Genomic DNA, 12,218 nt, shown 5'->3' on the forward strand with positions numbered 1-12,218 from the left:
CCTCCTACTGTGACTTTAACTAAATTTGGTTTTGCTTTTTAATAGCACTTTTCTCTCCTGGAGGAATAGCTGTCCAGGTTCTTTATCAGTGTCTAGATGACTAAGCCTGGAATCGGTGCCTGGGGGCTTTAGTTTGGCAGTATGCTTACGCGATGGTTGTGAATGTTAACTTCTACTTCTGTGGACGAAAAATCCCATTTAAACAACCAAGGTCAAAGCAATTTCACCACGAAGACACGGGAGAATCTCCCGGAAGGGAAGTCATCGTTATGACGGTGGATTGTGACTGGCAGACGAGTCGTTTGGGTCTCTCTGTTTTATGTAGGATTGAAAAGGAACTCACCAATATTCTCGGCGGGCACTTTGACTACAGCTGGCTCGATCAGGTTGTCGGCAAGGACGAACGCCCCCTCCTCCAAGGTATCCAGTAACATGGTGGCGGCGTGCGTTTGCTCCGTGGAATTCATGTCTTCCCAGGAGTTCAGAGCTTCCGGCCTGAGGAGGTTGTCGACCGTATCTACAATGGCCTGTATCCGGGGAAACAAGTAAAATGTCAGCATACTTTTGCCCCCTCCCGCTCATCATAACTTCTGAAACACTGTCGTCTTCAGGGAGCAATGCAGGGCACGGATAATGGAAAGCAAGGGCCACAACGAGTAAAACTGAAAACAGCAAAATGTCATTTAAATGAAGGAGACATTGAGGAGAACATGACTCAAAATGCATTTAAAAGATGACGGTTACAGATTACATGGAATTTGAGGAAGCTTCCTTTATACTGTCCGTTTTAGAATGCTGTCTTTCTCAGGATAACAAATCTATGCCTGGAAGGGAAGTAGTAATACAAACCAAATGTTTTTTCATAAGACCAGAGCTGCCATCTTTAGAGCAGTTCTCAGTTCACACGTTCTTAAATTCCTTTTTTTCCAGAAAACAATTATCTTCAGTGACAATGACTTTATTCCATAACAGGATTCAATCATAACAACCCAGAAAATGCACTGCTTTCCGGAAAGTTCTTATCACTGCAAGCAACCCACTTGTCCATGAGTGGCAGTCTCAGTCAAGACACGGATCACGCCGTTTGTTTTCCAAGGCAAATCCTTTCATTTCCTGGTTTCTGATAAGCAGTAAGTAAGCAAAACATTCCAGTTTCAAACAAGAGAAGTATCAGATGTTGATAAAACAAAGGTCCATTTGACCCTGTGAGGGTGAGTTCACGGCTCCCTACCTAGCCCAGTACACCCACAGCAGCATTTAACCCTAAACCAAACATGACCAGGCATCGCTAAATTAGCCCAAATCCATTTCAACCCGTGTCCCGATAAACCAGAGTGACAATTTAACCACAGGTGCCATTAACCACTGAGACCCTTCTCACCACACCAGTAATTAAGCACAACAACCTGTCCCACTTCCTGTAACAATTAGCCACAGCTGTTATTATCCACCACACTAATTGACCACAGGCACAATTACCCCTTTTGCCTGGATTAACCAGATCGGGGATTAATCCCAATTGCAATCGAATGCAGGCTAACACACGACCACAGCACTTAACCGCACCACCACCATAAACCACAGATGTCCTGCAGTCCGTGCTAACAAAGAGGTGAGAATGAACCACTCCGGTCTTGACCTTAACTGTGAGGGGGGCCCCGTGAACTGTGACAGAATGAGAGATAGAGATTGAGAGACAGAGAGAGGAAGAAGGAGAGATGGAAGCAGGAAGAAGGAACGAGAGAAGAAGAGAGAAGAAATGAAAAGAGAAAGCGAGAAAGAAGCATGCAGGGGTGATTACAGGGCCGGAGCCATCCCTCCCAGACAGACACTAAATGGTCTGCCCTCCTGGTGCGCTGTCCTCGAAGGACGAAAGGGGGGTGGGGGGGTTTGCTGGGGGAGAATCCATGTCTCTAATTTGCCAAACGTCGAAAGCAACACACGTTGTGACTGAATCCTCTCTAATTCTTGCCTGGGTAGAGGTCAAAACAAGCTACAAATCACAGAGGGGCCTCGGGCAAGCCCCTGCCACCGGCCGACAGGAAACACATACGTGGTCGTGGGCGGGGCTTGGGCTGACTCGACGGAACGCCCTCAGTTGACGAATGGAGATGCGGGAAAGGGAGGACAAGGCCTAAATCAATGGAGGCGGTTTGCATTCGCGTTCCTCACAGTCAAAATCGACTCCGTCAAAACAAGCTTCAGTTCCCCGAGACCCACCAGCGGTCACCGGAATGCTCTAGTGCTCTCTCACGATTTTGAGTCCGCCGCGGCGCACAAACTAAGAGTGTTTCAACAGAGCCGCGTCTGAGACATAAACAAAAGCAGCGGAAAGGAAAATGACAAGGGGAGGAAGGAGGGATGAAAGGGACCAACAAATCAGATATTAACACAAACACATTAATGGGACAGAAATGAGACCCATCACATTGAGAGAGAGAGAGAGAGAGAGAGAGAGAGAGGGAGAGGGAGAGAGAGAGAGAGAGAGAGAGAGAGAGAGAGGGGGGAGGAAATAAATGACGTTGGTATGGTGAAAAGGTACAAGAGAGGATGGAAATTGTAAAAAGTAAGCAAGTGAAAAAAAAAATGAGTGCACTGCCACTTTGATCACACTTCTAGCTGACAGGGAGGTGCAATCACGGCCGTGGGAAGGCAATTACTCATACAACGCACAGAGAGCAGACAGGAGAAAGAGGGGGAGGGAGGGAGGGAGGGAGGGCGAGAGGGAGTTGAAGAAATAGAGAGTAAGCGGGGGAGAGGAGAAGGACGGGGGAAAAAAGACAGAAGAGAATGACGGGAGAGAAAAAGGAAGGGTAGACGTGAAGGGAGAAAGGGAAGAAAATAGGCCCAGGAGGGACAAGGATGGGCAGATAAGCGGAGGGATATCGACAAAACCGGTGTGGCCAGGAGAGCCACGTGCCGACAGATTGACAGGTTTGCAGACAGACAGACAGCCAGACAGACAGGCAGACAGACAGGGGAAAAGGGAAGACAGAGATTGCAGCAAACACACAAGCGGGTCCCAGACAAAGAGACACGCGGCCATGCCGACACCAGCGCTGCATGCTGCCTGGCAGACACAGGGAGCCACAGTACATCGCTCTGTACATCCACAAGTTTTACCTTCATGTAAGCCCTGCAAGTTTTCTCTCTCTTCTGAAGCTTTTCAGGGGAGGACGGAGAACAACAGACACTCTATTAGAGGAGAGAGAAGAGTTGGGGAATGAAAAGCGTCTTTCAAATCATAGACGTCTTGGCGTGTGAAGTTACCCCCTTACCATTCTTCCGTTGATGAAATGAAACTAAAACCTTCTTTTGTTTAGGCCCGTGAAGACGACCTTGGAACAATGCAGCGATTACAAACGCGTCTCTGAGGCGGTGTTGGAATATGTATCCAGCTTACATAACGGCAAGGTTGGGGGTTGGGCTCTGAGACGCCTGGCAGTGTGGGGGAAGCAACGTGATGAGATTCCTACACTTTGCATTAACCATGCTTTAAAAAGCACAGAGTCAATAAACAGTGTTCGACTGCGGGTCATTTGTGCTTTGTGGCATGGTGGTTGGGATGGTCTGCCAGCACAGCCTTTTAAAGGCCTTTGTTAGTCTTTCAGTCAAATGAAAATGTTGCATTGCCCCCCACAGCTGAGTCAAGGCTTGGTAAACTAAACAACTTCAGTCGAGGGAGAACAACTCGACAGAACACAAAGGACAGTGCCAAACCACTCCAGAGACGGGGGGGGAAAAGTTTGTAAGTAAAAAAAAAAAAAAACGGCCAAGATTTTAGAGCGCGTTTGCAACTTATTTGGCCTCATAGTTGGAATAACAAAACACACTTTTCAACCTGTCAGTCATTTCTCCGGGTGACTGACAAGCGGCTGTGAGGACGTAGGTCCTGGGCCCTCCCCCCCTCCTTCGCAGGGGGCTGCTGCTGCGGAGATGTCAAGGCTCTGGGGGGGAGGGACGTTTCAGCTCTTGACAGCACATGCCAGGACTGGCGAGTCATCCTCCGTGTTCATGAGGGGTGGCGGCGCTAACCGCGAGCTCTCTCAGGCTCAGCCGCCAGGTAACGGCTGCATGGGGAAAGCCAGTAATGACCCGGGAGCTCTGCCTCAGTCAAAGGTTCCCCCTCAGGGCTGTGGGTCTGTCTGCCTCCCCTTACGGCGTCACCTGGAGGGACTCTGCGTCCGGGGTGCGACCGTCTAATGACCGGCCTCGCCCGTGTGCGTGTCAAGGTTGGGGCAGAGGTGTGGCGCAGGGGTGCGGTGTTCTAACGAGGTCCGGGGGGGGGGGGGAGGGTGCGGTCGGGGGAGGGATGGCAGCCTACCTTGTTGAAGCTGCGCCCGGCCGAGTCCTTCTCGCTGGGCCTCAGCTCCTGCAGCTGGGCGTCCAGGATGTCCACCAGCTGCTCCATGAGGCGCACCGACGAGCTGACGTCCCCGGCAAACACCGGGCCCTGCGTGTGACGCGCCAGCTCGTTGGCCAGGTTGGCCGCGTTCTCGCCGCTGCGGATCTGAGAGAGAGACGGGGGGGGGGGGGGGGGTGGAGAGGTGGGTTGGCGCAGTTAAGAGATATGCGCGGCGCGCGGGGTGGACCCGGCCGTGCGTCGGGCACGCGGGCTTCGCGTTGAGATCGAAGCCCGTCGGACGGGTGGAGCGATTTTCGCCGCGGCGTGTGTTTTTGTGGCGCACAAAGGCGGGGGCTCATGAGGTCGTGCATCGGCAAAGGGGTTGCCTCGCAGGTGCGGCCTTCACGCCGCCGCCGAGCGATCCCGGACGCAGATGCGCTCGGCTCCGGCGTGGATAAAGAAGGTTGCTGTGCTTTGCGCCCCTCCCCCCCCTTCCTCCCCCCCCCCCCTCTTTTTCTTTCACCTTCTCACCTTTTGTGCCACTTGGCTCACCCAATGGGAGGTGCAGTTGCTGAGGTCGGGCCCTCTCGGGGTCCAGGTCCCCGTCACCGCGCAGAGGTAGGAGGCGATGCCTGCAGGGGCACAAACACGTCCAGGCTTTAGAGAGGCACTCTCACCCCTGCTGCTCCTCCATTCAGCAGGCTCGTCTAAACAGGAAGACCCCCCCCCTCCCTCCCCTTTATCCATCTCCCTCCTCCACCCCTGCTCCTCTGTGCCTCAGGAAGGAGAGGCGACGACGCATAAAGGGAAGCCGCCTGGCCACACTGCAGGGTTGCCAGGTTTGGGAGACTGTCAAAGATTCGGGAGCTTGGACCTTGCTCGGTGAGTTTCTTGACGTGTTTGCGGCTGCAAAATGCTTGCAGCTGCAAAACTTGTGCGTTACATGTATGAATATGCTAGCGATTACATTACAAACGGTACGTAAACAGTGTATCGGTAACTAACAATGACGCTGTGTCAACAAAGCCGTGTCGAGACATTCTCTCACACGGCTCCAGAACATTCCCTCTCTGTTCTCTTCATCCTAATATATTCTTTGTTGTGACAGTTGTGGATGATAATTATCTCACAATGATTATTTCATGACAGTTGTCAGTGGTACGGGCGATGATTATTTCATGACGGCTGAGTTATAATTAAATAATTGCACTGCAGGACGCAGCCCATACCTGTCATTGGTATGCTCCATTACAAAAGAAGGGGAGAAGAAAGACAGAAGAAGGTTCCAGAAACATCTCGGCCACGCCGCGCCGGTGATGCTGCTGAACGCCTATAGAGGCCCCATACCTCTGGTTCCTTTGGGGCAGGGTCTGTCCACCGTGGAGGCGGTGTGGGTCTGTGGCCAGGATATGCCCCTCCTCGCCGTGCCCTCACAGAAGCGCCTGGGGGTGGGGGGCATCTCCGGGGCGGAGGGCTCGGCCGTAACGTGGGAGTCCTCGGCCCGGTTGGGCTCCCTGCCGTCACGGGGGTCTGCGGCCGAGGCCGAGGTGGTGGTGGTGGTGTTCTGCTGGCCCCTGGTCGAGGGGGTGCTGGTGGCCAGGTGCGCCGCGGTGGTGTCGGGCGGGAACGCCGTCGACAAGACGTCGTCTGTGGCGGGTGCTGCGGAGGGAGGGGGAGAGAAGGGCTGCGGTTAGACCTTACGGAAAAAGGTTTGATCTGGAACGTTCCACATCCATCAGTCAGCTAGGGGACGTTCATGTCCTTTGCAGCTTCCGTTGCAGCGCTCCGAGTGATCACACCAGCGCTGAGTTACCACCAGCCATAAGTCCCAGGAATAAAACGACCAGGGCAGGACTGGACCTATAACTCCTCTGTCCAAGCACAGCACAAAGTTGGAGGGGGAGAACCTGCAAACACTACACTATCTCAGCCATTTTTACCTGACTTAAACCGGCAAATAAGAGAAAGACAGGAGGTGGACGCATCCATTTGCCTGCCGGTGATTTCTCCAGCAGAGGGGCAGTTCCTGGGGCTGATTAAATGTCAACAAGGAAGACAAAGCCTGCCTGCATCTTACCTTTTTCTTTTGGCCCCGTTTGACAAAGCAGGCGTTGGGAAATTCTAACTGCAACGTAAACCCCCCCCCCCCCCCCCCCCGCTTCCACATCCCCTAGGCGAAAACCATACATCAGCGATAATGCGCCTCTGCTGTACTGAATGCACAGCTTAAAGAGGAGATGTGGGTGTGGGTGTTTTTGTGCGAGTATGTGACTAGCCCCTCAGTGCATGTGCAATCCCCAGTGTGCAGGTGTTTCTAAATCGGTGCTCATTACTGTGGATGCAGATGTTGGAAAGGAGACAGGGAGAACCAGTAAACCAGAGTGGCAATAGTCAAACGTATTAATCTAGCGTGCAAGGAACCGTCGGTGCGTCTGTAGCTGTCTCCTGCCTGAGTGATCATATATTATAGCCACGGCCGCATGATCGCCGGTGGAGATAACCACAGCTTCCCACAATGAGGTCTGCCGCTGTGCAAAGCCCTGCTGCGCTGTCTTCAGGAGTCCTCTGTGCTTCGGGGGGAAAATGCAATATCACGCTATCTGACACCCCATCGTCACATGCGCACATCTCCATTTCCTGAGACTGAACGGTGACAAAGCCCGCGGTTTGCATCTGGAGCCAATCAGGAGATCAGGGGAGCCTTTGTTTCTTGTTTTCCTGTTCCAGTCAAATGTGGAGGTTCGTGACAAAGAAGCTCTCTGTTCGGGGCCGGTTCAAAAGCTCGGAGGGGATAGACAGCAGAAGCACTAGGCTTTACTGCTAACTAGCCACGACTCACAAGTTAGTGGGAGAAAGAGTGTTGCTCCTACTGGAATTGGCTTGAAAAAAAAATATATATATATAATATATATATATATATAAATAAAAGGTGGCCGGATCACCCCGCAGTGCTGTTGTGTTATGACATTTCACTCAATGACCTTCTCCCCCCCACTGCCACCTCCCACTAGCAGAGCTTAATTACCCTGCACTCACCCTGCTCATTGTGTGCCTGTCCCCCAGCCGGTCCTTCACACCTCTCTGAGCTGTGTGGATGCAGATCTGACGGCTGACATATGTCCGCTTATTGTCGCAGACAGATGTTGCGAAGAGCTTATAATGTCAAATTGTGGGAAGATCCCTGTCTCTCCTCGTCTGTGTCTCTGTTGCAATCCTCTTTCCTCTTCATCTATCTATTAGTTTCTGTGTGTGAGCGTGTGTGTGTGTGTGTGTGTGTGTGTGTGTGTGAGCGTGTGTGTCTGTGTCCTCCTCTTTCTTGCCTTCCCCATTCTCTCTATCAATTGGTCTCTGAGCAGACAAGCAATGAAGACCATACGAGAGCAGAAAACATCTATACAATTATACCAAACAGAGAAACACTCTTGGTGGTGACTCACCGGCCTGTGTCAAATAACTTGAGGAACTTCTGGAGGATAATTATCTTGTCTGAAAGGACTTGGTCAAGTTTGGCCTTACGGAAAAAATTGAATGAGGCTATTAGAGGAGAGCAGACCTATGCCACCGTAACAAATAAATAAATATACAAATAGATGAATAGGAAGTAAGGCACTTCACAGCAACCTATGCAATCGTGGATTCTCTTCATGTCTCCCTCTCAGGCCACCCTCCACAATTTTCTTTTGATTACGACAAGCTATTCCAGCAGAGGTAAAAGCTAGCCGTCTTTTAACAGCTCTCAGCCCAGAGAGGGGGCACCTCAATTAGCCGTCATTTCACTCAAGGGCCTGTTAAGTCACTCTTCATGAGGAATCCGACAGCAAGGACATACTGTGCAGCATATGCTGAGTGGCAGCAGTTATAAGTAGCGTGAGGTGATCAGGGAACAAAGAGGGCACCAAACGGGAGCATTAGCTGTCAGGAAGCCTAACTAAGTTTACTTGACAGAATTGAAGTTGAATTGATTATACTTGTCGAGCATATATGATCGTCCATACGCATGCAGATTCCGATAATGAAACATCACCAAGTTTGAAATGAAATAGGTATTCAACCGCTATAGGGAGATGATCAGATGCCTTGCAATTCTGTTTGTCAGTCATAAGTTCTCCTTAAAGAAAAAAAGGGAGGATATCTTCACAGCTCACCACACATGCTAGATAACTAAGAAGCATCCTTGTTATCTCTGGAGGATTGGCAGCCAAACAAGTTCTAATGGAGGGTCTTGTGTGATTTAGGTGATCGTTCTCAGAGCCTTCTAATTTTACCAGTGGGTGCAAACGGCAAAGAATGTTTTGCAATAATGGTCTTCGAAATGAAAATGTCAAACACTGAGTGCTATTAAATCCTCACACTGAAGAGTACCGACCAACCAATAATGACAAACTTTTGAAAGACCCTTTTAGCACATGGTACTTATCACCGCTCACGTCTACTGGGGGTGTGAGAATGGAGACCTCCAGTCTAACTGGACACACTAGGGAGACACTGACCTAGCCAGTCTTAAAAGGTAGTCTGGGCTACTGTTGTGGGGTTGTTTCACTCTTGAAGTTCTCTGCGCCAGTAGCTAATAACAGAGAAACAACAGATCCCACAAGCCATGAATTTTACATGAACCTGTTTATATGCAGACTCGTGCTGCTGTATTCAAGGCCCAGTGACGTGAACATCAGTCATGTGTTCCGGAATAGGCCAAAGTAAACCATCTGGTCACATAGCCTGGCTAAGCCGGCACAAAACACACCATCATAATAGTCCAAGGAGACAGGTGATAATGTTTTCTTACATCCAGTGTTCTTCTTCTTCCTATAGGCTTTCCTAAAGCCCTGGGCAGACTGAGTGGGGTTGTGTGAGTGTTCTAGTGTTCCGCATGGACACCTGGTTCCTTAAAGAGCAGGGGACAGAAAAAGCTCTGCCAGTCAGGACCAGTATCCATCTCTCTGGTTGATTTATGAGGCCTGAAACTAAAGACGCGGCCCACCCCACCCTGGGTACCAACACCATATACAGTATATACCTCACCATATAACCACGCAGTACCAGAGACAGGAGAATTCAATATATTTATTTGTCATTGTCATAGAAAACAACAGTATTTCGTTTTTTTTCTATGACAATGACAAATAGATATATTGAATTGAGTTGAAAAGGGGGGCCACACGCAACCCTCCCATGAGATAAAACCTCGCATTTGACCCAAAAGTCACACATCCAACCAATGTCGGTTTTGAGTCTGGGCAACAGACAGAACTGAAAAAACTGTTCCAACCAGCCAGTGGTAGTTTGACCCCTGACCTTGCATGGCTCCACTAATACCTCCCTCTCCATGAGGGGCAACAAACCTGTGCGGCCCAGGCAAATATTGATGTTGTTTTATCGTCTGCCACACGGAGCCCCCATGGATGCCCAGCTTTGAACGCGATGCATTCACTAATGAGACCGTGGCTGCGTTGTGATGGCTCACTCTACTGCATTTGTTCAATGGTTTGAAAACATACAGATAAGACTAACTGATTTGGAGCAGCAAAATTGAATGAGCATAACGCAGGCTTGATGGCGCTAGCCTTCTGAGGCAGAAGATGTCTATTAGCATCTGGCTAACTAACCTTTGCTAATGCGGCGCGGCAGCATGACTCTTGCTCACTATTGTCTAAATCTCGACCAAATCCTACTTTTCTTGACGGCTTTCCCTCCGCAAAGCCATTCATTTTACACCCCCCTTCTGTAGCCCTCAGATCAATGCTACTTCGAAGGCAAATTAATTTCCTCCTCTTTCTCCTCGTTACTTTGAAATCCCCCTGGCAATTATTTGCTGTTCTGATTGGTTTTCGGAATTCACTGGACCGAAACCAGACGATTTCTTTGAGCATTGCAGACAATACCTTGTAAGTGTCCCTACAAATTTAGTAATGGCGGCCACTTAGGTGTGCTTTTTATTGACACACATTGCTTTAGTAGTGGCACTTCTAAGGAGTTGAGACTATCTGAGCATTGATCATTGGGCGTCTTTGTACTCCTAACGCATTCAAAGACTTTGGGCTTCTAACGTGGTACTTGTGTTTGTGTTGGAATCATTTCATCCTGGGCAATCTACAGCGACTTGAATTGTAAAAAGACCCTTCGTTTCCTGGAACTGATAAAGCTCACATTCTAAGGTGAGTATGGCTCTGCCCACATACTTTCCTCTAAATATAGACTACCGATCGTCTTGGCTTGTGTGGTCTCTGTGGAATTGGACGAGTACCGTTTTTGGTACTGAGGTCTCTGAAACTAAAAATGGCAGTGATTTCACTCTTTGTGGCGCTTTACTAGGGGGCACATGAATCTTAATGGACACAATTAATTTTCTCCCTGCCTCAAGTGCTCCTCAGTTTCAGTGAGAGAGACATTATTTCAACGCCATTAGATTACCCCGCGGAACAGGTTGTCTCACTATACACTATATTTTGAGCTGCAATAAATCCTAATGGCGATCCACTCCAGCAGTTTAAGGTGTAGATCTGGGAAACCTAATAAACATGAAGCAATTACTCGCGCCGCTCACAGAACCTCGCACACAGCTGCCTGCACGGCCCCGCTGCTCTTTCTAGCGGCCCCTCTTTTAACAGAGGTGCTTTAAAAAACACCGAAAAGAGTGCTCTCGTGAACTTAACGGTTTGTGGTGGCAAGTACACCCAGAAACACAGCGCTCGCACTGGAGACTAGCTTAGCAGAGGCACAGCTGGAGATGGGTTCTAAAAATAATAGGTGAAACCTGTTGGCTGTCTTCCTGATTACATGTGCCCGAGCTCCAGTGGAGTTTCCTATTACGGTTCGCATTTACCGAGGCATTACAGCAGTTAGCTGAGTGCCCGCGAAAGCCCCTCGTTGAAAACGTACAGCTATGCGCACTTTCCACCCCCCCTCCCCGGGTGTGTTTTAAGAAGAGGAGGCTAATTATGATAATTCAGTTGTTAATTACATTTACATACATCTGAGCATGAGCACAAGAGCAGGCAGTCAGCTCGCACGCACAGCCAGCTCACGGAGAACTCATTAAAAATGACACTATCTCCTGTGTACAGTACATGGTCTTAATGGAGGCTTTTGACAAGTTGGGATAAGCCAGGGTCAACCTTCAGGGCCCCCGCCCCCCCCCCCGAAACAGCAGCGGCGGAATACAAACAGGCGTGTTGACAAGCGGTCAGAGTTCAAGAGCACATGGGCCCCGCGTGGAGACGTTTGGCCCTCGACGCAGGTCAGGGGTCGCGCTTCTCTCTCTGACAGCCCCGCCCTGGAGCGTTCACAAGTTCAGACTAAAACCAGAACTTCAAGCGGAACGCTGTATTTAAGAGAAAACGATTGCCAAGGGGTTGGTGGTGGTGGCTGTGGTGGGAAGGGAACGCGGGGACTTGAACCTACGACGTCCACAGTCTGGCTGGTGCAGCTCCCAGCGCGGGGACTTAGCCTGGCTCTCAGGGATAAGGAGGCTACGGGCAGGTAATTACAGCCATTATGGCTGTGATGTAAGAGCCCTGTCTGATGACACGTCTGTCTCCCCTCAGCACTTCACAGATTAATCTAAACCCCCTCGCCTCCTGACAGGACGCTCGGCAGTAATTGATCTCTCTTTTCACGGCGCAAGCCTTCTCCTCCATCCAGTCGCTCGCCATGATTCACCATAAAGCTACCTAGTGCACACACACATACACTTTGATTTGGGGTTTTAACTCCCACCCGATATTATGGAGATTGTCCACCGAGCTATTGTAAGTAGGGACCACAGTACAGTTGATGGGGTAGCCATGGCAACAGATGTCCGAATCCAAAGGCAGAGGAAGGGGATAACCTTCTGTCATACTGTGCGCAATATTTCAGAATCTCATTCCTTAGCATT

General features: G+C 50.1%; 1 protein-coding gene across 4 annotated transcripts in view; it reads right to left on the reverse strand.

Moving 5' to 3' along the window:
* adgrl2b.1 (adhesion G protein-coupled receptor L2b, tandem duplicate 1) overlaps window positions 1–12,218 on the reverse strand; it is a 63,681-nt gene that overhangs the window by 18,425 nt on the left and 33,038 nt on the right. For 3 of the 4 annotated variants that reach the window (XM_084707090.1, XM_084707089.1, XM_084707091.1), the window contains exons 6-9: window positions 5,693–6,004; window positions 4,877–4,977; window positions 4,325–4,510; window positions 344–527 (exon numbers count right to left, since the gene is read on the reverse strand). In XM_084707090.1, coding sequence (XP_084563216.1) covers window positions 344–527; window positions 4,325–4,510; window positions 4,877–4,977; window positions 5,693–6,004 — 783 coding nt within the window. Of the gene's footprint in view, window positions 1–343; window positions 528–3,123; window positions 3,196–4,324; window positions 4,511–4,876; window positions 4,978–5,692; window positions 6,005–12,218 lie in introns of all 4 variants that reach the window. The other variant, XM_084707088.1, reaches the window with a different exon arrangement.

This window comes from Hypomesus nipponensis, chromosome 10, assembly GCF_054491055.1.
Source record: "Hypomesus nipponensis isolate SF chromosome 10, ASM5449105v1, whole genome shotgun sequence".
Taxonomy (NCBI): Eukaryota; Metazoa; Chordata; class Actinopteri; order Osmeriformes; family Osmeridae; genus Hypomesus; species Hypomesus nipponensis.